Source organism: Chlorocebus sabaeus, chromosome 8 (assembly GCF_047675955.1).
Source record: "Chlorocebus sabaeus isolate Y175 chromosome 8, mChlSab1.0.hap1, whole genome shotgun sequence".
Classification (NCBI taxonomy): Eukaryota; Metazoa; Chordata; class Mammalia; order Primates; family Cercopithecidae; genus Chlorocebus; species Chlorocebus sabaeus.
This window is the reverse complement of record NC_132911.1, coordinates 75,401,559-75,428,031: the sequence shown is the minus strand read 5'-3', so window position 1 is coordinate 75,428,031 and position 26,473 is coordinate 75,401,559. Positions and strand designations below refer to the sequence as shown.

The window sequence follows — 26,473 nt, the reverse complement described above, 5'->3', positions numbered from 1 at the left end:
ACTTTATCACTATTTACCCTTTTTGCTTATGATTTCTGCCACTTGGAATTCTCTGTTTCCCACTCCCTCTTTGCTACCTGGAACAACAAAGTCTGCACGATTTCCTGCTTCCTCCTCTAAACCTCCAAAGTAAGCAATAAATGATGGCTCTTGTTCATGAAGTACTTATGAGCATTTTTCTAGGTGGTTCACGTTGTTCCCCTAACTGCCCTGTAATTGCTCCCATTTTATAGGGTGCTTTTTCCCAGGTCACAGAGTAAGGGAAGTCCAAAGTTGGAGGTTGGCAGGCCAGTGCAGTGGTTAAGGAGCTGTGATGATTCCTGTTCATTCACTGCATTCCCTTTTATATTCATGAACAAGAACAATAAGGCTGTGTTCAATTAAACAGCAAGAATGTACATTTCAGCCGTATATTACTGGTAGCGAGGCAGAAGGGGCTGGCTGTTAAAGGAAAAAAGAGAAACCTTCAAGATATGGCCAAAGAAGAGAGATGAAGATGCCTGTTTAGCTGGTATTCGAAAAAATGTGCTTCTGTTTGTTTTGAGAGTTTAGGTTCTATGTCACTCTACAGAATCCAGAGGTTTTATATATGGACACATACATTATTTCATCCTTTTTATCTAACTTGGCATTGATATGCAAGGAAGGAAATAAAATCAGGGCTCTGTCCTTTGGGATTAGATTGGCCATCATCACTCCAGAGCCACCACTCACATAGCCTGGGGCTTGGCTCTGTCAGTGTGGCTAGAGCTGCAAGGTAGGTTGAAAGCATGCTTTGGGTTTCACTCATTGGTCAAATAGTTGAGAACTGGGCTGTGAGTGCTACCTGCTCACCAAAACCCATTCTCTGTTTCTTTCTGGGCACACAGAAGGCTGCATCGCCCAGCCTCCCCTGCACTGGGTCATGTGACTGAGGTCAATGGCACAGGCAGAGGTGTGTGCCTGTCTCAGCTTAGCTTACAAAGCCTCCCATTCACACTGCCCCTGCCTTTCCCCGCTCCCTCCACCAGGGAATGAATGCTAATGATCCCAGAAGCTTCAAAAGCCGCATGATGAAAATGGCACTACTATTATTTGTACCCAAACCATGCCCAAACCAAGCACCCTGGAATATCCCCACTCTTAAACAAGAGATAGATTTCTATTGTGTTTGTGCCATTATAATTTAGACCTGTTTGTAACAGCTATTTCACCTATCCTAATGAATTCATGTGAGGGTCTGTGTTTCCTTGGGGCCCCAGGTGCATATATGCACTGCCTGCATTGAGTTCACAGTCTACTCACAGTGTTGCTGTCATTGAATTGTCCTGGAAGGCAGGAGGAAAATGAACAAAAGCAAAGCTCAGAGCATCACACAGAGCAGGGGCAGGCAGACAGCCTTTCTCTGTAAAGGGACAGGGAGTATTTCCGGCTTTGCAGGCCATATCATCTCTGACACACATTCTTCCTTGTGTTTTTATTGTTTTTAATTACACTTTAAAAACTTAAACAACATTCTTAAAGGCCTGACAGAAGCAGACTATAAACCAGATTTGACCTATGGGGTATCGTCTGTCAATTCTCAGTCTAGAGTTTTTAAAACCAAAAGAAAAATATTTCATAAGACACGAACGGTATATAAAATTCAAATTTAGGAGCATTAAATCAAGTTTCATTGGAACGCAGCCACATTTATTTATTTAGATACTGTCTATGGTTGCTTTTGCACTACTAAGGCAGAACTGTGTAGTTACGGCAAGCATATGGCCCATGAAGCCTAAAATATTTACTATCTGTTGCTTCACAAAAAATGTTTGCCAACCCTTGGTCTGGAGGTTCCAAAAGGGAGATTATCCTGGTTAAGTAACCAGATCTTCGGCAACTCAGTGAGGACACCGGTGTCTGGCTGCTTTGGTGCCATGCTAAGAGTTTAGCTTCTGCATCAACCACCATGGAAGAATATCCTCCACCAAAAGAGCTTGGAGTTCAGTGTTGTCCGCTAAAGCAGAGTAGGAACAACAATCTCTACCGGCGAACTGGACTGTTCTGATGAAATGGGCAATATAAACTGCTTTCAGTTTTTCTTTCCTCAAGGTACTGAATGATCACAGAAACACACCCACAAGGGACGCTGTTTATCTAAACTCACTATGACAAGTGAGATCCTCTTAGAAGCCTAGTAAGTTATAAAACAAATACTCAAGAGAACAACTACAAGTTCGTTAGGTGACACATGCTTTTCTAACTATCGGTTGTTGCCATTAATACAACTCTGTGCGTGGACTTTTACATTTATGAGCAATTTAATTTTTTTTTTTTTTTGAGACAGAATCTTACTCTGTCACCCAGGCTGGAATGCGGTAGTGCAATCACAGTTCACTGCAGCCTTGACCTCCCAGGCTAAAGCGATCCTCCTACCTCAGCCCTCCTAAGTAGCTGGGACTACAGGCACATGCCACCACACCTAGCTAATTTTTGTAATTTTTTTGTAGAGATGGACTCTCACCATGTTGCCCAGGCTTGTCTTGAACTCCTGAGCTCAAGTGATCTACCCATCTCAGCCTCCCAAAGTGCTGGGATTACACACATAAACCACCATGCCGGGCCAAATTCATGATACAATTTAATTTTTAAAACAATTCCACAAGTCAAGTAGCTGGCTTTATGGATAAGAAAATTGAGGCTCAGTAAGAATCAATAATTTGCCTAAGGTGAAACAGGTAAAAAGTCAGAGCTCGGAATTGAGTCTAGATCTACTTGAATTCAAATCTGATCCTCTTTCTATCATACTGTTAGGCATAGCGTATACTTGTAATTCATAAATTTGAGGACACTGCCACCATTTTACTCACTGGCCACTACACAGGAAGTTTTTTTTTTTTTTTGACAGTACAGTTTCACCTACATTCAAATATAACTGGTATTTATTGAACTTTTTTTATGCTAGACATGCTGCTGAGTAATTTTTACATTGGGTCTCTAACCTCTCCCAAGTTTCAATTTTCTCATCTATAAAATAGGCTTGATAACAGCACCTTTGGAGCATTAATGTTGAATCGAATGAATGCCGGGCATATAGAATGTTCTTAATAAGGCCTATGATTAAACATGTTAAGCTTTACGCTATCTAAGTGTTTATGTTTTGGTTTTTGTTGAAAATGAAAAGTGAACATCTATATTTTTAAGATCCATTCTAGCCCAAATCACTATGAGACACAGGCGTTAAACAATAATAAAACGATAGTGTTGAAACAATCAGGCCCTTGGGTGTAGATATCTTGGGTAATCCTCCCACAGGAGGGGGATCATGCCTGAGACATCAGCACAATTTTGATTTGAAATATAAGTTTTGGGTATATACTTTGATAACAATAATTGAATTACATTGTTTCTTATAAGGAGACTATTCAATGAAAAATAACCCAAGACTAGTTTTCTTCAATGAAATTCTGGAATTTGTTATTAGTTTTAAAGCAACTTTGAAAAATGCATTAAACAAAAACAGCTAGGACAGATACTATTTAAAACATCCTAATTTACATAGCACTCACAGGCTCTTCAATTTCCTGACATGTTATTTGTTTTCCTCAGCCATGGCTGTACTATATCCAGCACCCTTTCTTTGTCCCTATCACCTTTGTTATAAAACAAGACTTTCTTATAACACCCAACATGCCTTCTTCCCACAGCTAGGATTACATGGAAGGTGGGACATTCTCAAACTTTTTTTTTGTACACATTGCTGTAACATGCCCTAATTTTGCATTATATCAACCAGATCCTGTGTCCTCTTACTGAATGGCCTACTCATTGAGTTGCCTAAGCTACTGTGACTAAGCTACTTCTCAAATATCTGGTTCCCTAAGAAACAGAACAGCGATCACATTGTCAGGCATTCATTCTTTATATATGTGTAGAGTAAGGCTCAGCCACATGCTCCCCTTGACAATGCCCAGGAACACCACCAAATCTGTGCTCCTAAAAAGAAGTCTTGCCACTGAACTCCCTTAAGACTTTTCTCGTCAGTACCCTGGGGGAAACAAAAGGAATTCAAGACATTCTGATCAGTGAGGTTATTATTACTGTTTGGAAGAATCCTTGTTGAACCACATTTTTACAAAGCTTGATAATCAGATTTGAGAGCCAATTCTTCTCAACTCTAATGATTTCTAATGAGGAGAGCATTAAGTAGACTTCCTTGCATGCTTCCAGCTATAATTCAACATCCTAAGCCATACATCTTCAAAAGTCACCCAGCCAGGAAAAGACACCTCCAGGCAATGAGACAACAGGCTGACCACAAGTGTTCAGTACAAGGAAGTTGCTCAAAAAATGTTTAGGAAGAAACCAAGCTCAGAGACTCCGGGGAGCCTCTAACCCTAATCTATGCAATGTTGACTGTGAATCTGCCATTTCCTGTACTGACTAGTCCCCCAAGTACCCTGGGCTCACCTTCCAGTGGTTTCCTTGCCTGGTCCAAGCAGTTCTCTATAATAAGCATCTCAAACTTGTCCAACACTGAACTTTCCCTTTTCCCTCCAAATTGAATTCTTTACTATTTCAACAAATATACTATTTCAACAAATATATGACTATTTTCTCAGTTGCCCAGGACAAAAATGTGGGAATCATCTTTCACTTCTCTGTCTTGTTTACCACCCACCACTCCAATCAATCCAAATCATTTTTAAATCCAGTTCTCTACCTGCAATGTAATCCAGAGTCCAATAAATTCTTTTCCTCTCTACTGCTGGTGCATCAGATCACTGCTATCACCTCCTAACTGGACTCCCATTTCTCTTCTCTTACCATTAATTCTTAACACTTAGCTAAAGCAATCTAAAAATGTAAATCAGATCTTCTCATCTCCTCCGTTGTGGTCCCCCGATGACCCTGTGCGGCTGGGGAGGCCCTTTGGAACCTGCCTTCATCCCTGACCACATCTCATTGACTCTCCATCTCCACCACTAAGTGTGGTCCCACCAGCCTCTGTCCATCAAACAGCAAAGCCTTTCTTGCCTCTGCACTTCCTGTTTCTTCTGCTTAGAACACCCTTTCTCCTGATGACTGCACAGTAACTTCAGGCCATTCAGAATTCAGACCCAAAGTGACACGCAGGAAGACCTTCCTCAGAAACCTGGCTTTCTGAAGTTCTTCCTCAGCCCCATAAACTTATCAATGAAGAATAAGCTTATATTTAAGAAACTCAAATAGTCTGTACTTCGGAGAATATATAAATTTGGCTTTTGGAAATTATATGAGATAAACCTTTTTATCACATGACCTAGAATGGGAAAACTAAGCTAAACAAACAAACAAACTAACTACTATTTGATGAAACCTCAAAGTTCCATGACACGTTAAAAAATTAAACTCATGGTATTTATAATACATTATTCAGAGAGTGTTTGGTCTAGACATGAATGAGAAATTACATGAAGCCAGGTATTTCTAGTTTAAGTGTAAATTCCATGTGTAAGCCAATAATTTACGGCCAAAGACTGAGAGGTCAGTAGGTCATGGAATGCCTAACTCCTTAACTCTAAGCTGGCCTCTTTCATTGGCTAATAGAACACTCTTAGATAACTCTCTTTTGTGTCAATTTGGCCCTTAGTGGGAGCTTTTAAAGATTTGAGACTTTCTGGGTGGTTTTCAAATGCTCCTTTTCTAAGTGCCTACTCTTTTCAACACTCTTGTGTGAGTTACACGCACCAGTGTTCTCCTTAGCAGACAGTTGTAGGGGTTTTATAATGGCTCAGTTAAGGAGATCTTCAAGGTTCTGCCCACTAACTACATGTTGATATTTCAGATATTAATCTTTAGTTTTTAAGTAGTTTTTCTAGAAATATGAACAGTGATAGTATTGACAGAAGAAATAATACAAGAAAAAGCAGAGCTAATGTTTCTTGAATTCCTACTATGTGCTAATCACACAGTAGAGACCATTTGGCTGATTGATTCTATAGCCTTATATTTTATAATCTGCATTTTTGTTGTCTTCTCATAGAGAATTTGCTGAACAATAAGATGGGACATATTGTGTTTTACCGATATCTTATCTCGGAACAGAAAGTAAGATGGTGGGATATTATTGCTCGAGCCTATTTTTGATTAGGTGTACCTTTAAGATGATGAAAAGGAAACCTAGGCTGTGAAGCTAAATTCCTCAGACTGTATATCCATAGCAGATACTCAGTGTGTATTTGTTGAAATAAGTATTTGTTGAAAGAACAAACTACGTGGTCAAATCTGTAATAACAGTATGTGCATTTTAATGGTATTAATTCTAACACTTAATTGTGATAAACTGCTGAAGTCACTGAGACATAATAAGAATTCAGTCTCTAATGCTCCAAATAACTTAAAAAAACTAAGACTTATTTTTTCTTTAATGATTAAAACAAGAGAAATGAAATATTAGCAGAATAACTTGAGAAATTACCTATAGCTACTTTAAATAACATTTTTACCTGGGAAAGACTTATGAAATCATCAATATGCCAGAAAGGAAATTCCAAACTTTTGGGATACCCAAATGTACAACATGGAAACCAAAGTTCTACTCACAGAAAGTGGTCTATAATATTATTCTTTATCTATAACACCAATATACGTACTGTACAACTCTAATATGGGCATATTGGTTCTACTGCCTTTCAGAGAATCAATCTTACATACCATTCAAATAAATTTAACCCAAGTAGCAAAGGACATATAGAGACATTTGTAGCAGTTGCTTTGAAGATAAAATACCAAAGCTGCTAATCACTGAGGACAACAGAAAGTGAAATATTTGCTCCACTAAATGTTAGGGAATAAAAAGACAGGAAAAGTAAAAAAGAGAACAGAAAACATCTTTCTACATCACTTATGTATTTTAATGTTTCATCCTAGGATAATATTTAATCACTTTTATTCACTGGGGTCTGAATAAGCATGACTTTAATTGTATAAAGTGTATCTTATTGCCAAAGACCTAAAAATAATCTCTTCTTTGGCTCATTTACATATTTTTTACCTTACATATATATTTGACTATATAGCTTTTTTCCATTTATATTTTAAGTTTGTTACTTAAAGTTAAATTATATTCATTTGGACAATAAACAAATTAGAGGTATATTTACTCCAAAGAAATTAAAAACTGATGCCTCTTGGTACTCACCCTCCCATATCTGTTGGCGTAGGACCCAGTAAGCAAGGAGTGGAAAACAATGATTGTCTCATCCAAGTCCCAGATGAACACTCTCTACAAAGGAAGAACCAAATCAATGTGTCTTTGCCTTGGCTGAGAAAGCTGTTATTCAGTTAACTGCAACATGAAAAAGTCATCTTGAAATGGAAGATGAATGAAAAATCTGAATTTATTATTTCCAAAAAACTACAACTGTTTCAAAGAGTATCTCCTAATTTTTCTCCAGATATAACTTCAGATGAGGTACAAGAGGATAATTACATTTATAATGTCAATATAAATATAAGAAAGAGATAATAAGCTATGTCCTTTCTAATTCTGTAATAGAATTTCAGTCTCAGCTTTGAATAAACGAAAAAAAATGAGTTATAACTAGTCTGTTTATAACTTGAGATAGAGATGAGCAACTGATCAAATATCATTTATCTTTTCATTACCTCTGATCTCTGTTCATTGAGAAGTACTAATATAATGAATCTTATGTTTTACTCTTAGCAAGCCAAGTATTAAAATTGCACCAAAAGACTAAAACCTTACATAATCGATTCACCTTATGTTACCTATTGAACTGTTATCAAAGGGATGGGATATACATTGTTCTTGCCAGGTTTTTTAAGTCTTCAGGGTTTAGGTATTTAACAACATAAGCAGACACATTACTCATGCTCTTAGACATACTCTTGAGGTATTTAAAATGGGATCTGAAGGAATTCATTTCCAAAAGGTCTTTGGGGTAACACAAAAAAGCCTCCCAAGCCTGTTTTACTTCTTCCCATTCCCACTCACAACAGTACATATTCATATACATAGATTCTGCTGGAAATTTTTCATTTTTTTTTAGTCAAAATAATCATGTTTTCCAACCATCAGATTTCACTCTGGCAAAAAGCAGAAACTTAGTTGCAGTGGATTGAAGGCTATGAAATCTACCACCCTTTAAGTTCTTACTTAATCCCTCCTGCTTTTGAACTCTACCAAAATATGTCTCATTAGATGACTACTATTTCAGTTTAGAACATTCCAGGTTTTCCTTTCTCAATATATACAAGTGTGTCTTTCATTTCAAAGTGGATTTTATGGCTGGGTGTGGTGGCTCATGCCTGTAATCCCAGCACTTTGGAAGGCCGAGGCAGGTGGACCACGAGGTCAGGAGATCGAGACCATCCTGGCAAATACGATGAAACCCCGTGTCTACTAAAAATACAAAATTAGCTGGGCTTGGTGGCTCGTGCCTGTAGTCCCAGCTACTCGGGAGGCTGGGGCAGGAGAATAGCTTGAACTGGGAGGCAGAGGTTGCAGTGAGCCGAGATCATGCCACTACACTCTAGTCTGGGTGACAAAGCAAGTCTCCGTTTCAAAAAAAAAAAAAAAAAAAAAAAAAAAGGATTTTATTTTATTTTATTGTTTGTATTTTTAATTTTTGTGGATACTTAGTAGGTATCTATAATTACGGGGTACATGAGATGTTTTGACACAGGCATGCAATGCAAAATAAGCACATCACAGAGAATGGGGTCTCTATCCCCTCAAGCATTTGTTCTTTGTGTTACAAACAATCCAGGTACACTTTTTTCGTTATTTGAAAATGTACAATAAGTTATTATTGACTATAGTCACCCTGTTGTGCTATCAAATAGTAGGTCTTACCCATTCTTTTTTTTTGTGCCTTTTAACAAGTGGATTTTACTAAGTATTTTTAGTATGACACTTAATTAAAAAGGCAATGAGACAGAGCAGCATAACAGAATTTTGTTCAAGTAGAATTGCATAATTTACTATATTTCTTTAGAGAGAAATAAACAGATGCTTTGCCATAGAGTTCATAGGGAAGAAAAAAACAAATTATTGCTTAACCTATAGTTAATAAAGAAGAGAGAAAATACTACTTTATCTATTGTTAACATAAAAAAGAAAGCAGTAATAAAAGCATCTGATACCTTAGCCACTGCTGTTTACATAGCAGGTATGTAAAACCACCAGTTAGCTATCAAGACACCTTGCTATTTCCTTGGGTGTTGGCAATGACATACCTCAAGATCAGAATCTGGGGGAGGTGAAGGATTATTGTTTCTTCGGCCCCGTCCACGTGATTTCCCATCTGAACCTCGACGCAATCGATCAGAATCTGAATCTTTAATGGGTGTTGAAGGGCTGTGGATTGTGTTGTACTCTGTAGGAATATAGGAAGGACTTTCATCTTTTATTTCTATCACCATGGTGCCAAGATTAATCTTGTTTAAATTCATAAGGGGAGTTTCAATAGTAAAGCACATTTCATTCTGCTGAAATCCTACATCGTCTTTTACTTGCACTGGTAAATAATTTATAAGATATCTGATTACAAGATTTGTTTTGAAAGAAAGTGTGATCAGGAGCAATTAAAATTTAATTGAAGGTGAGAGGCAACAGGTTGTACAAGGTTGCCTGCATCTTCCATGTGGTTCTCTGTGATTAGAGAATGCTCCTCACGCCTTTCCCCGCTTCTCTCATTCATTCCAATCACAGCACCTGGCCATACGGAGAGGCTCACACATTTGCCTCAGCTGCGGCTCTCTCAGCTACAAAAAGGCTTCTGGTGCATGCAAAGAGGTGAAAAGAAAAACCAGCTCTGGGGCAGGGAAAACTGAATCATCAGGTAGACTTTTCTTTGAAAATTTTACATTCTCCATTTTCTCCCTCATTTTATGTGAGAAGCAGTGGGTGACAAGATAAAAGGAGGGCAGATACATGGACAATACCCATACTCCACACACTGTCCATCACCGACTTGTCCTCCGTCCTAGTCTCTTTGAACCAAACATCCAAAACCAGGCAGCATATTAAAAGTACTCATCTGGGTAACTCAGAGAAGCCATTGAAATAATTACATAGAAACCACAAAATGAAGAACAACCCCCAAAAGGCTCGAAGGAGGAGTCTGGCAGTGGATGTGGAGCTAGGGAAGATGCTTATCCTGGGTTCAGACTGAACAAAAAGCCATTTACTCGAACCAATTTAGTACTTTTTAGTCTATCCAAAACATACATCAGAATATCTCCTCTTTTCCCAAATTCCAGATGTCCAAAAAGTTGGCTCACCCCACAAACTCTTTTCCAGATTTCTGTACCAGATTTGATTTGGAATCTTCCCATCTAAGATGAGGAATGATTATTCTCACTATGATGTTTTTGAGGTTGGTCTATTTCACCAAACAGAAAACCACTGAGAACAACTAAAGGCCTGGTAGCCTTTAATTAACACACTATTGGCCTCAATTCTACCAAAAAGGCCATCCACGTGTCAAACTGCATGGTCTCAGGATTACCTCCACACTTAAGTGCTTCTCCAAAACCTTGAGTCAGAGTAGATAGGAAAAGGCTTTGACAGAATAAACTTCTGTTTGTAAATCACAGGAGACAGCACTATACCTCCTATTTAATCTTACAACCTAAATAGATTCCTATTACTTATAGAAAACATGCAAGAGTCTTCTTCTGTAACAAACAAGATGGCAAACTTCCTCATCTAAACTAGTCATGTGATTCTCACACCCAGAAACCACCATGACGACCTATAAGCTTATTAATTACAGTCAGAAAGTCCAAATCGACGCCACCCCATGGGTTAGTTTATTATTTGGGATGCATTTTTAAGCTGACTCATCTCACAGAACCATTACAATACAATGCTGGCTAGTCAGCTATCATTCTCTAAATCTATATTAATAGTCTTTTATTACAGAGGCAGATAACTAGGGCATCCTCTCCTTAAGATGTTCCAAACTGAGCCTCTCTCTTCCATGCTTTAAAGAGAATCAGCAGCTCCAAATGAGTAGAATTTTAAGCAGTCAAGTGGATTCAAAGCTGTTCTTTAAGGAAAAAGCCTTGGCCTTCCTTTTTAAAAAATATTCTGCAATGTACGTCTCCATGCAGAACCAGATATTCACCATCTGAGACAAAACACATATTAATCTCTTCAACGTATTTCGATAAAAAGCATTCATTTTACAACCAGTACAGTCACTATCTAATTCAACCTGCACTTCAAGTACTTTACTACAAAATCTCTCTTAAATTGGGAGCTCTCCGGCTTTTGGAAGTTCATATTTGAAGAGAAGCTAAAAGACATCGAGCAATGTAAGTTAGTATGTTACACGTTTTTCCTTGACTTACCGACAGTATAATTTTGTCCTAAAAGTCGTTTATCTTTCCTAGATTATCTTAGCCTAGATTTCCTATTGATGGCTCATTCCTTTATTTCTTAATGTTTACTCTATCCCTGCTTTAAAAACTCAATCTTTTAAAATATATTTCATCTTTATTATTATTACTTTTTTTGGACACAGACCAGCTATAATGAAATGAGTTACTTTTGTAAGCTTCTTCCAAAAGAAAATAAATTCATTCCGCAAAGTATAAAGTGAAAGTTTTAAATCATGTTATCTAAAGTTTTTCCAGGTGAAGGGAAAAAAACTCTAAAAGATAGACAACCTGACACCTTTAAATATTAAAATACACCCACACTCCTACCTTGCAGGCCTCCACTCATAGAAGGAAGATGAAGATAAACGTGACACAAGCTATTTTTCAAAATCCCTTCCTTTTCTACGAGGTGGAATTAAATGCTTCTACTATCTTAACCAGCTTTCCAGACTCTAACTTCTCCTTCCTCCTCCTAGTGCAAAACAACTCAAATACTCAAATAATTTAATCTTCTAATCCACCGACAGCTCATGTTTCATTAAAATCTTCTCCAAATTGTTCAAGTTTACCCCCACTGAGATACTGGATGTGAAAATACTTTGGAGGGCATTCACTGATTTTAACAAACGTGGAGTGGATGTCACGTTCACACCATGCAGGCTCTGTACCAGGAGCATGAAATATGATGATGTAGCAAACAGAAATGGTTCCTGCCTACTTGCAGCTTAAAATTCAGAGGAAGGCATTGACTTGTGGACAAAAATGAGAAATTACAAAGTAATGTGGAAAAGGTCACAATACAGGAAAGGCAGAATGCTAGGAGTACACAGAGGAAGTCCACATAACTCAGATTTGCAGGCTTACAGAAGCTTCCTGAAGACAGAGGACAAATGCAGCAGTGAAGAGGGAATATGACCGCGTCAGACGGGGCGTAAGTATGTGTGAAGGTAAAGCGGGAGAGAGAGAGAGAAAGAAAGCAAGAGCGCGACAGCAAGTGAGTGAACAAGAGCAAGCGCGTGTGAGAGCGCATGTCATGTTTAAGAAATGAAAATAAAAATTCAATCTGACCTGAGTCTACAGAAGAACACAGAGATGAGGCTGGAGTGGCAGGTAAAGAATTCAACAAGGGAGTGGGGGCTCCCACTCCACGTGGCAGGGTGCTGGAGAGGAGACTGAGAACGGGAGACCAGCCAGGAGGATAATTCAGTGATCCAGGTGAGGGATGGTGATGTAGGTGCTGGGCATAAGGAGATCTGAAGTGTCATTAGGAGGTAAAATCAACAACTAAGTGGATAAGGAAGAAAGATGTAGTAAAACATCATGCCCATGTCAGTGGTTTCACAACTGGGTGAAGATTGTAATACAAGGTACGGGACTTAGGAAGAAGGCGGCATTATAGGGAAGAATATAGGTGAGGATTCAGTCCAGCTTTGAACATGTTGAATTTGGATGGGCTGTGTGCATCCAAGTAGAGATGCCCAGTAGGCTGCTAGACTGCTCTGAATCTCCAGAAAAAAATATGGGCTGGGTTTAGGATTGGAAACTGATACCATATGTAATTAAGGAAATGAGTGTTGTTAAAGAAATGCAGTGTGTGTACAAGGGATGGGCAGAGAAAGACGGGTGAGGTGTGAAGAGGAAAACCAAAGTCAGTGTATTGCAGATGAAAAAGTATGTCAGGAAGGAGAGAGTGATCAATAACTTCAGATTACTCAAGAAACAGGTTAAATAAAGACTGAATCTGAGTACTTTAGATTTAGAGTCAAGAGGCATTTGGTCTACATGGCAATAATACAGATTCAAGAAGGCAGAAGAGTGAAAGAAAAGGGGGTAAAACCTTAAACTGTTACTGATGACCCTCTAATGGCCAAATCCAATAATTATTTTTTTAGTGTTCAATCTTGTTTGACCCCTCTGCAGCTGCACTGACCACTTGCTCCTTTAAATCATGTCCACATCAGAATGTCTTGACTTCCCTTTCTCCTGCTTTACACTATCCCTCATCAGTCTCTTTGGAGGGCTTCTGCTCTGACCAAAGTGTGAATATTGGTGTTTTCTACATCCTGTTATTGGAAGTGCTGATCTGGGACAAGATACAGATTTTGCATCAGGATATTAATCAACACAATGTTTCCTTCATCTAAAAGTCTTGCTAATATTAAAAATATAGTCAGCTGAAGAAAACAGTATGTAACATGGTCGATTACTTAGTAACATGGTCGATTACATTCTGAAGCAAATCCTTTGTTATCCTGCGCTAATAATAAACAGTCAGTGTACAGGCAGCCAGCTGATGGACTATCTTTTGAGCAGCAGTTCACTGGAGTTTCTTCCATGGCCCTCTTATCTCACTGCAGGCTCTTAGTGCTTGGTAATATCTGTAGGAGGAACTTAATGATGCCCTCCAAGCTGATAAATTCTAAAGCATAACCTTTTGATCTCCTGACCTGAGTATTCCACTATTTCTAGACCTCTCTACCCAAATATTCCATGGATACCATAATGAAACTTGTACCAAAAGAAATCCTCCCTATTAACAAGTTGAATTAATGGTACCAGTAACTATCCACTTTTCCAATCCAGAAACTCCTTAGTGTCTCCATCAAATTAAGACTCAGTTCTGTGTTTTTTACTCCTAAATACTTCTGCTCTAAGTTCAGGCTCTCATTATCTCTTGCCTTAATTCTTGTGATAGGCTATTTCCAGGATTGATAGGCTCTGTCTTCCACCTGTGTTCTGCACTGCCATCACAGAGAGTGGTAAGACTCTTCTGCTCCAGCCTTACAGTGTGGAAAGACAGTCTAGATTTTAGGGCACTGAGCTATGCCCTCAACTGCCACATTCTGAGTCTTGACTGTACTACTTACTAGTAGTATTGCTTGCTCGTTATTTAGCCTTTACATGACTCGGTTTTTTCATTTGTAAAACGGGAATAAATGGGGTAAAACTAATATACATGTAAAGGTACTTGCAGCTGCACGTGTCGCTAGCACTCTACGATGTTAGCTACCTGAAAAAAGTCTCCTTCAACAACCTTATCTCTACTCTCTTTTCATAGTCCACTTCAGATAGACAAACTTAGTCATCTCATTTCTCTGAAAGTGCCATGCTATTTCTCGCTTTCTCACATGCTTCTTTTTAGTTTTTAGAGACAAGACCTTGCTTTGTCACTGAGGATGAAGTGTAGTGGTACAACCATAGCTCACTGCAGCCTTGAATTCCTTGGTTCAAGGGACCTGTAATATATATCTTTCAAGGAGCTAGGACTACAGGCACATGCCGTGACACCAGGCTAATTTTTTTAAAAAATCTTTTGTAGAGATGGGGGTCCTGCTATGTTGCCCAGGCTGGTCTTGAACTCCTGGCCTCAAGCAGTCCTCCTGCCTCAGCCCCCCAAAGCACTTTTACAGGCATGAGCCAATGTACCTGGCCCTTGTCTCCTTTTCTCAGCTCCTTACCCTGTCCCCTGTCTGAGAAATTCCTATTAGCCTCTGAAGGTCAAACTCAACAATCCTTGTGAATTCTCTAACTTCTGGTACCTTCTTTGTAATTATGTACTCTTATCTCTATTATAGGATTATAAAATTTTTGCAATTATTTACATTTGTGGTGGATAAATAATTTGATGGAATTATTTTGAGCAAATGTCCATCATTCCTACTCTGGGAAAACAGAACACAGTGGTATTCATGTTTGCATACTGAGAACACAGTAAGTGTCTAGAGTGCAAGGCAAACATTAAGAAATTGGCGATGGGAAGAATGTTTCTTCAGTCTAGCATTTACTCTATTAAAGCTATAAAGGTAATCTATTTCTACAAGACAGCAAAAATATTTACAAATGAGAAACAGCTATAATTAAAAGCTCATTTAAAAGTTAATGTTTAAATATTAAGTCATAAAATATTAAAATCCACATAAGATAATTAAAATTTTACATTTGTAAATACTACAGATTCCCATAAATTCTTCAATATTAAAAAGAAAAACAAAGAACTGGAACTCAAAAGAATCCATTTAGTTTCCCTGAGCTAGTAACTCCTCCTTGAGCCTTGGGGAAGTTACTTCCATTTTTTCTCGGTTCCCACTCTCCTTGTTTATCAAATCGATGACAGCCTAGATTACTTAGCTTTAAAATTCTATTACCTGTGGATGTACAACACTTACCAAAGCCTCATAATGATTAGTTCTTTGTCTCTCTCTCTCTTAAGTAGATTAGTTACCTTCATATTAATCTATATAAAAGACCTCAGGCAAACTCCAACCCTCAAAACCCATCAGGGTTTGTTGCCTACTATATCTAGCCCAAATTCCTTATCTGGTTTTATTTCTCATGCCTCCCTTAACATGCTGTTTTCTTATACATATTGCCAAATAGCTTTCAAAGGATTGTATCAATTTAAATTGTGTCTGTCTAACCATAACCATATACACATTGGCTGTCATCATTTTAAAGTCATTGCTATTTATCATACACAGAATAACAGTGCATAATTTTTAATTTGCACATATTAAAGATGCTTTATATATTTGCTTAAAAATTATATTCCCTCTGTGAACTATCCAAATCCTTTGCCAATTTTTAAATATTCCTTTATTGATTTATACAAAATAGTTTTAACCCTTTTTTCATATCTGCTGATACTTTTCCCAGCCTGATATTTCCTTAAATTATGCTTTCCTTCACAGAAGTATTTTATTTTTATGGAGTCTTGCTGTACGACATGAAGGCCTGGTTGGCTCCTTGAAGATTTAGGGATAAGTGTTCACATTTATTCTAAGGGTAGTAGGGGATTTCTGATCCAGCTTTACACCCCTGGGACTACATATGCCAGTAGTGGTTGCAAGGGAAGTAGAATACACAGTTCCAGCAGGTTCCCTTCTCTGTGCTTTGGGAGGGTGGAGGCCCTCCTCACTCATATCGAAGTCTAAGTGAGGTGAAAGACTACTCTCCCTAAACAGAAGTAAGTAATTGAACTCCTAGCCGAGAGGAAGCTCTCACCACATGTACAATGACATTGGACTGAGGCCAGGGCAGCTACGATCTCTGGCAAGACCCTGAATCTGTCTGCTAAGACAATATAGCTTACGACATAAAGTGCAGAGCTTTTCATGAAATCCTTAGAAAGATGATCTGAATTTAGTGAACATGAGACAGGCTAATCAATAATCATATTCTATTTGCCCTTATGGGAGACTCACATAAAAAGAACAGAGCATATCACTTCCCTAAATGCAGATACCATCATGTTCAAGACTGAAGCCTTAAAGCGCACAGTATACGTGAGCACGAAGTAGATGTCAGAAAACAACTGACACTAAGGCACCCCTGAACTTTGAGACTCGCAAAACCAACACAAGTATATGCAAAAGTCATCTTAACAGAGGTATACCAAGGCCAGATCAGGAAGACAGACTGTAGAGAGGTTGAATTCTAAGTCAAGAAGGAAAGGATATTATGGTTCCTCCTTGGCATTCCTCATAGGGAAGGAGATGCATCAAATTTGATGACATTGGTGAAAAGAATCATATACATCCATTGGGCATATTTTTGGTTATGATTTTAAAATTAATTTTCCTATGGGGGAAAACACTGGTGAAGCTGAACTGAATTACTTTAAAGAAAGTGAGTGGGATTGACCCTTACTCCAGGGATGGACAAGGTATAAAACAAATATAATCAAAATTACCCAGAACTTCTCTAAACCAGCTGCACTGTGAAAGTCAAAGGCATTGAAACTAACCCATGGGACGGTGTGGGTACAGGTCACAGGTGTATGATGGGGCATGGAGACTAACTTGCCAATGCTATAAACATTTAATTCTCCTTTGTGTGTGGGGGTGGGGTGGGGGGGGGGAGAGTTCCTATACTCTAGAGCAAGGCTCAGTAAATTTTTCCTGTCAAGAGTCATACAGTAAATATTTTAGGCTTTCTGGGCTACACGGTCTCTGTTGCAACCATTCCACTCTGCCTTCATAGCAGCATACAGAAATGCATGACAGGCTATGAATTCTGCTTGGGTTGATACATGTACCAGAAATATACATCTTGTGAGTGATTTTTTGATTTCATCTCTAACATAAAGACCAGGTGTAGGCACCAAGTCTGCTGCCCCAGGTCTGGGTCCCTGGCCATACTTGTTTACCAGGCTTTTTATAGTCAGCTGAATCTAGGGGACACAAACTCAACTTACTTGAGCAGGCAAGCATACCAGTGACTCCAGAAAATGAGCTAAGCTGAGTTTCTGAGAAAAGAAAAACTCAAAGACCCTACCACTGTCAAGCCATGCTGTTTGTTATGTAAGAAAACCAGGAAATTCAAGTGAAAAGGTGAATGAAAAAAGGATATGTAGGCCTTTACAATGAACACTTGGATTTTATCTGACTTAAAGTGACCTCCCATAGCTGAATCTGATGGATGTTTCTTAAAAACCCACCTCTAGTCTTCTAGACAACATTGCATAAAATGCACTCTCCTCTCCTGTAAGGCAGTTAGAGGGAAGGGCTGGCCAATGTTCAACCTCTACAGTCAGATATCCTCAGAGTGAAAACCAAAATTCCTTTTATTCTTAAAATGTCTAAAGCAATTGCAGTGGTGGCCTAAACTTCACGTTTGAATTCTCACGTGACTGAGTACAATGCCATTGAAACCAAATGCTCACAACACGGAATGTATACATGTGCACACATTCATTCAGCTAACTTGCTTTTTTTCCTGATAAAAGGAGAACAGTGTTGGGAAACTTTTTGTTTTCCCGTTTTTTTTTTTTTTTTTTTGGAGACAAGGTCTCTGTCACCTAGGCTGCAATACTGTGGCATAATCACAGTTCACTGCAGCCTCGACCTCCTGGGCTTAGGTGATCCTCCCACCTTAGCCTCCCATGTAGCTGAGTCTACAAGTGAGCACCACCATGCCCAGCTAATTTTTTAATTTTTTGTAATTTTTATAGAGATGGGGTTCCGCCACGTTGCCAGGCTGGTCTTGAACTCCTGGGATCAAGCGATCTGCCTGCTTGGGCTACCAGAAGTGCTGCGATTATAGGCATGAGCCACCATCCCCAGTGAAAAACTCCATTAAAAAGGTCTCTATATAGTAGTTTTTTAAAAATAATCTTTGAAACGACTCAATTTAAAGCAGCTACAAAACAGGTCATCCTCCCTTTGCACTGGATCTAATCTACCCATACGACTCTTTACTGTTGCAGTTTTGGGAACGAATGGGGAGGTTTTCTTATGTTATTTTGTTTTTTCTGAGAATTTTTTTTTCTTTGGTCATTGATGGTCATTAATGCCACCTCATACTCACAATGGGCTGCAACCTCCAACACTGCTGAAGTTCCCTCTGTCTCACCATTGTGTACCTTTCTTTTCCTACAGAGGGATTTCTGGTATCGTCATTTAAGAGATATCGCTAGTGAACATTTTGCTCCTAAAAGTTTCTGAATATCTCTGATGAATCTTTCTGTTCATTTTCTTACAAGAATCTTTAAACCTCCATCTCTGCTAATCTGTGAAGATGGTGACTGCTGCTTGGACTCAGTCTCAAACATCTGAAAGAGGAAAATAAGCAGTTTGTCTCTGCAGGGTTTTATCTCTGGCCACTGCCATGGGCCTGCTGACTGTGATTCATGCATCACTGGGGTTTGGTCAGATTTAACAAGTACCTGTGGCTAGGGCCAGTCTCCTGGAGGTGCAGCCTGTGCACTCCCACAGGGCTTTGTGTTCAGCTGGGCCTGCCACTTGGTTCAGTAGTCTGCTGTGCTGTCTTAAAATTCTTTATTTTTCAACAAGGGGCCCAGTTTTGCAGTTGGTCTTGCCTGCGGCTATCACAAATTCCTAGGCCAGGGCAACAAGCGCTACTTTTGGATTCTGTGGTATGACAAAGCACCTATGTGCCAGGCAACACACTCATCACCAGGGATGTGACTGAGCAGGATGATGGTCCCTGACCTTGTAGAATATTGGCCCTGCCTATATTTATTATGCACCAGGGGTGTCATGAGCAATACCATGACACAGCTTGCTGCTCTCTCATTACCAAGGAACCTGGCTTCCCATTCATTGAGAAAACAGAAGCAACCACTCTCTCTACTCTCCTTGCCAGGCTCTCCCCACCTGTAAGTACTCTGTATGCAGTCTGCCTCCCCTCAGGTTATGATGGGTGGACCTTCTGTATTCCTAGGGCCAACCCCTCCTTTTGGCATGAGACTCCAGTGCCCTGTCACTGACTCCAGTCCACGTTCGTTTTACTCTAGATGACCTGCAATGTGAACACAAGCTAGATAGATTTCTTGCCTAAAAAGCATCTCCCACCTCTTCCTCTAGGTTCTGCCCTCTTTCTCTATTGCCTTATAGTGTACAGGAAAAGTCACTGAAAGAATTGAGAATCCCTACTGCTTAAACTTCCTCTTATCCCATTTTCTCTCGAACCCACTTCCATCATGCTATTTTCTCTAATGTTGCTCTTTGTCAAGATCACCAACAACATCCACTCTGTCAAACGAAACAGTCAAGTCTCAATTTCCATATTTCTCTGCCTTTTGCCAGTGCCACTCACAGTCAATCATGGCTTCCTTCTGCAATACTTACGTTCCTTGGCCTCTGAAAGGCCCTGTTCTCAGTTCTCCTCCTGACTCCCTGGGTGCTCTTTCCCAATCTCCTTCTCTAGCTCTTCCTCTTTTCCCAGTTGGCTAAAGTTTGGGAAGGCCCTGGGCTCAGTCCTTGACTCCCCTTCTGTGTTTGCTCCTACAGTCCTAGTTAACTCATCCACACGCACAGCTTTCAGTGGCTTCCAGATGTTGAAGACTCACAAGTTTAGGCCCTAACCTGTCTTGTAAACATTAGACTTACTTATCAAACAACTGAATCACCACCTCCTGTTAGATTTCTAACAGGCAGCTCAAACTTCACATGTGCTAAGCAGAAGCTCTGATCTCTTCAACACCACCTTGTTTTCCTTTTTCCCACCTCAGTAAATGGCAAGTGCACTTTTCTGGCTGTTTGGGCCAAAATCCTTGGTGTCATCCACCGATTCTTCTCTTCTCCTCCCCTTTACATTCAATATATTGACAAATCCTGGTAGTTCCACCTTCTAGTGTCTTTAGAATCTGACCACTTTCACCACCTCAGCCTCTACCCCTGAGCCTGGCCACCTTCACTTACCACCTGGACACAGGCATCATCTCTTAGTTGACTGCCTTGTTCCCATCTTTTGCCTTGTTGCAACTTATTCTCTGTCCATGACCAGAGAGATTATTTTCAAGTGTAATGAAATCATGCCATGCTTCTGCTTAAACACTGCTCATGTCATTCAAAATAAAACCCCAAATCCTTCTCATGCCCACAAGGCCTTCTACTACAGCTTCTCTTCCTCCCTGCCTTCACCTTCCCACTTTCTTTTCCCAGAGGCTCCAATGCCTTATGGGCCTTCTTTGCTCTTGCTGAATCCACAAAGCACAGCCCCACCTCCAGGCGTTGGCAACCACTGTTTCCTCTCCCCAGAATTCTTTCCCCAGATATCAAGGTGGCTCTCCCCTCCTTTCCCGAAGGCCTCTGCTCAAGTGTCACCTGATGGACAACTCTTCCGAAACAGTTTACCTGCCCTAACGCTATTCTCCTTACTCAGCTGTTCATCCTTCCAGGCACTCTGCCGGATGCATTTTACATGTACTTATCATCTGTGCCTCCAATAGAACGTAAGTTCCCTGAGGGTGGAGGCTTGATTTTTGTTCACTGCAGAGTCCCATGTGCCTAGAACAGTGCCTGGAACATATCAGAGGCTCAATAAACTTTTTTTTTCTCACAACCTGGCATGTGGAGCATCTCTGGTTCACACAGCAAAATGCACATGATCACTGATAATCCCCAAGGGTCTGTTTAGTCACTCTCTTGAGGGATGTGTCACAGGGAAATACTTATCAATGTGCTTCATGTTCATTAGGGGACAGCATTTCTCTGACAGGAGAACTCAGACACACTCAGTTCACTATCCCGTCCCGTCCTCTGGGCTCAACTGATTGAAACAGTGCAAAGCCAGGAAGAGATATCAAAGCAAAAGAAACTTGAGGCTGGGGTCAGGGTTGAGAAATGGAAGAGTGGAGAGAACAGGGCTTCTTCTAGGTTTGGGATTGTTTCTACCCAGATCTGTTTAGGGATATATTACTGTCCCCAGTTAATAGATAAAAAGATTGAAGTTAATCAAAATGAAGGGCTACCAGCTAGGCTGTACCACTGTCAGGATCTGAACCCAGCCAGGCCTGTCTTCTCTAAAGCCTCCAACCCCACCTCAGACACCCTCCAGATCTGAGTGGTCTCAGAAACAGCATCATTTCTCCAAGCCGTAAGTCTCATTGTCAATGAGGAGGCCAGAGACAGGCTGTGCAGCCTCTCATGGGTACCTGCCTGGGGACTCTTGGCTGCCACCTTCTTCAGGAGGTTTGGGCCTAAAGGAGAGGGGCTGCCCACAACCAAAGCTTGGCTGCATGGGTGATGGAACCCCCACTGACTCTAGTAAGGGGAACTTCTTTCCTTTCACTGTTTGGGAAATAACCCACCTGCAGAGAAGCTGAATCTTGCAAATTTTGGTGCATTTGCATATCCTCCCTAACTTACCGGACTAACATGGAAAATGGATTCATTCAAATTTCACCATAGTGGACAGCATAACCTATAAATTAACACATTAGGGTTGCATACCTTCCAGAGCAGCCTTGACAGCTTGTAATTTATTGAGTTATCTGGACTTTTTCTGGACTTCAGTTTCCTCAACAGTAAAATGGGAACAGCACCATTGTGAAGACTGTATCAAATAATGCATGCTAAAGTGTTTTTATACAAGTGTATTTGTGTTGTTGCTCTAAGTCAGTAGTTCAAAATCACCCCTCTGGGCTGTTACCTTATTTATAAAGAAGACCATAAAGTGATATTCCAGTTCAAAAATGCTTTAATCCTTTAAAAAATTTAAATATAACTTAACGGAGTTTTGATGGAAAGGATATCCTGTCATTAAGCCCATTTAAAGTGGTCTATTTCTCTAGCCTCAAATAAATATCCCTTCCCTATCCTCTGTCCCTCACACTTTCACATCCTCCAATGCTGAGAATTTCACCTTTGTTAATTTCTTCTTCAAACACTTATGTAAGAAATCTGTTCTTGCACTCCTCCTGAGGACTTTGTTTCTTCTAGCATGGCATTTTAAAAATGGAACTTTTATTAGGTTTGGCTGTATACCTAGTTGTCTTTAGTGGCAAAATGCTCCTGAGGACAGTGAATGACCCTCTTGTCTTCTGTATCTCCACAGAACCCAATAGTACTTTGAAAGTAAGAGATGCTCAATGGCTGGGTAATGAAACATTGACGAACATCATTAAAATCTCATTTCCATATGTCAGTAGGAGAAACTGCGTTTTCTACTTTTCCTTCAATTAGGGAACCATGGGATGCAATTTAATAGCACAATTAAGAAATATATCTCAAGAGAAGTGTGCTTTCTTGGTAACCTTTATCAATATAAAAGCTGAATCAAGGGAATTAATTAGATGAACAAGTGTAGGGGAAACATATACTTTAGGAAAAACACTAAATGAGAAACTAGAAAGGAGAGACCCCATGAAAACCCTGTAGTTCTTAGAATGTTTGAAGGCAGAACATTTAAGAAGTGGTAGGCATGGGGAAAAAAATAAATTGCAGAAACTGAAAACAATATTCATGATAGAGAAAGTGAATTCCTTACATTGGGAGAGATTTTACCATGGGCAGCATGCTTTTTAAAAAAAATATGAAATAGCTGAACTGAAATGAATAACATGCCTGCCTATTCATTAAACAGGTAGGTTTGGAACTTTGAGCAAAGAGAAGAAATGATAAAGAGGTATGTGCTCTTGGGAGACTACAGTTATATGAAAATACTGAAGAGATTGTTGTGTGCATATTAACCCAAAAGGTTTTTTTTGTGCATATCAGGTTTTCATGCAAATATTAACCAAAAAGTTTCCAAAACTGTTGTTGTAACAAAGTGCTTCCTGAGCATGTCTGTTCTCTGGTTCTTATTCTTGTTGAATACAACATTTTAATTCCCCTTTTTTTTTTTTTTTCTGAGACGGAGTCTCGCCCTGTCACCCAGGCTGGAGTGCAGTGGCACCATCTCAGCTCACTGCAAGCTCTGCCTCCCGGGTTCACGCCATTCTCCTGCCTCGGCCTCCCGAGTAGCTGGGACTGCAGGCGCCTGCTACCATGCCTGGCTAATTTTTTGTATTTTTAGTAGAGACAGGGTTTCACCGTGTTAGCCAGGATGATCTGGATCTCCCGACCTTGTGACCCGCCTGCCTCGGCCTCCCAAAGTGCTGGGATTACAGGCATGAGCCACCACGTCCAGCCCAACCTTTTAATTTTTAATTTTAGTTTCTGAATAATTGATATCCCACTTTTCTAAAAGAAGGGTTTAAGATAACCCACCAAATATATCCATAATAACAGTCATCTTTTTTTAAAAAATGAATGAGTACATTAGAAGAAAAATGTGGATCAGATGGGGAAAATGGAGCCCGTGAGGAAATAGACCACACGGGTCTTCTTGCAGTCCATGCAGGGCAAAGGCAGGAACAGTTCTATGGCTCATGGTGTGCATAAGATGTGACAAAGAACTTCTTCACAATAATGGAGGTGTTCCCCATTCACCCAGGTACAAACCTGCACATCCTGCACATGTAACTCAGAACTTAAAATAAAAAATGTAGGTGTTCCCATTATAGAGATGAGAAGGAAACACCTCACAGAACTGCTCACTGAGGAATACTGTGGAATGCCAGGGCACACCCTCATGGTAAACAAAACAGCAAGTGTCACAAGATTCTTTCTTCTAAGGCTGATTATTGCTGACTCTGTAACTCTGCAGTTCACTACTTCTGAGTGCAGAACCCTGGAATAAGACATCTTGAGGGTAAAACTGAAAATATCTGGAGGCATGCAGCCATGACATATTCTTATGTCAGCTGACGGTAACAAGTTTCTCCTTTGAGTTTTAAGCGGCAGTGAGGTAAGAGGGTGCGCGAAGGTGTTATTTGCTGGGTTGAGTGGGGGAGGGGGGAGACTCATAGGCTTTACTAAGTTAACAGTGCCGATAATAGAAATAGACATTCTCTAATGAAAATTACAGGCCCAATCAGGGAAGATTCCCATGTAGAAGGCCACAGTCCTGAGGGAAGGCCAATGATATTCCTTAAAAATCGCCTGGGTTCCACACAGACCATGAAGTTACGGGCCATCAAACCTTCAAAGTTACACGTGATAGTGTGACCATGATAATTTTATACTGGGAGATTTTTTTTTGAAACGGAGTCTTACTCTCTCTGCCAGGCTGGGGTGCAGTGGCACGATCTCAGCTCACTGCAACCTCTGCCTCCCGGGTTCAAGCAATTCCCCGCCTCAGCCTCCTGAGTAGCTGGGATTACAGGTGCCTGCTACCACGCCTGGCTAATTTTTGTATTTTTAGGAGAGACAGGATTTCACCATCTTGGCCAGGCTGGTCTTGGACTCCTGACCTTGTGATCTACCCGCTTTGGCCTCCCAAAGTGCTGGGATTACAGGCACCCAGCATGGCCTAATTTTTTTTTTTTTAGATTTTGGCAAAAAGGGAAAAAAAATGACCTCAGCAAAACCTAGAATAAATTACATTATATTAGTTTAGATTCTCGGTGACTATTACCTTAGCAGAATAAAAGATTTAATGCAAAGGAATTGTAATAATTTTGTTTTCAGTCATAGAAATCTCCCACAAAAAACTTGTAAAATAAACTAAAGGCAAGTAAATTTGCTGACTAGCCTTACAGGATTAACCAGTAGTCTGGGACCAATAAACATTAACTGAATTAATCTTAGAGAATTGCTTTGACTTCTCTACCTATATTCCATAGCCATGATTCCCTGTTCACGCAGGCACTACTCAAGGTTTCTAGGTAAATTAATTCATCAGTCAAGGTCTAGTAACCCAATTAAGACAGCTTCGTCACCCCTAGAATATGACCATTATCCACTCTCCAGTAATCTCTGGATGACCTGGTAGAAACCTCTAATTATTCTTCTTACACATTTCAACCACTGGTTTAAGTTTCCCTCAGTCATTCTACATGAAAGAAACTGGTGAGCCACACTTTTGAGGCTTCAGTGTCTGAAACAACCACAATCCCCAGTGTACAATAGTGAACTTCAAGAGGGAAGAACACATCAGCTTCCTGAGGCCAGGGGCCTTGCCTTTCTTGTCACCCGCATATTCCCAGCACCAAGCACAGTGCCTGGCACACAGCAAGCATTGATAAATATCTACTGAATGTCCGAATGGAAGAAATGGACATGTGAGCGCCTAATATGTATCAGTCACTTTGCTAGCCACTTGCTAGTCATTTCATTCTCATAGTCATCCCATGCACAAGAGTGGTATTATGCTCATTCCATAGGGAAATAATACACTGAGGAGCTAAGTGGCCTTCCCAAGTGAGTGGCAGAGCCAGAATTCAAACCCAGGTTAGCCCAACTCCAAATCCCTAGTCACCACTCCAGTTTTTCCTAATTGTATTCAAAGGGAGGGTGGTGGCCAAGAGACACTCCTAGACATTCTCAGACGGGGTGGTGGGGGAAGCACAGGTGGAAAGTGGTACCCAGCCTCAGCCAGATATGACTGGGAAGCACTGGACATTACACTCAGTTCTCAATGAGTACTGTCATATCAAAAATCAAAAAAGACTTAAAGTAGAGAAACTCCAACAACTTTAAATCTGATAACTTGTATCCCTAACTGCTCCTACCTGGGAACTCATTACAGGATAAAAGGATATCCATCTCCATCTTTGGGAGACAGTTGTGCTACCCAGGGAAGTATGGGAAAGGCCACACTACACCCTTCTGTCTCCCAAGGCTGCCATTCTAGTGTCCCGTCAAGAGATGTCACCAATGGCAGGCTGTGCTGCTTAGGAAAAATTTAATCTTTCTGGATTCCTTACTTTTATTCAGTAAGGTGAAGGTCTTCAGCAAAATAATCTATACAGTCGATGCTAACCGAAAATTAAAAGCTTTCCTATTGCCCAGCTGTTTTATGCTAAGGTTATGCAAGTGTATTTGTACATAAA

The 26,473-nt window shown here is 40.1% G+C and overlaps 1 protein-coding gene across 10 annotated transcripts in view; it reads right to left on the bottom strand.

Annotated features, from left to right (window-relative positions):
- Window positions 1-26,473, bottom strand: part of EYA1 (EYA transcriptional coactivator and phosphatase 1) — a 345,314-nt gene that overhangs the window by 68,409 nt on the left and 250,432 nt on the right. For all 10 annotated transcript variants that reach the window (XM_038000399.2, XM_038000401.2, XM_038000400.2 and 7 more), the window contains 2 exons: window positions 9,205-9,344; window positions 7,145-7,228 (listed from right to left, as the gene is read on the bottom strand). In XM_038000399.2, coding sequence (XP_037856327.1) covers window positions 7,145-7,228; window positions 9,205-9,344 — 224 coding nt within the window. The remainder of the gene's footprint in view (window positions 1-7,144; window positions 7,229-9,204; window positions 9,345-26,473) is intronic.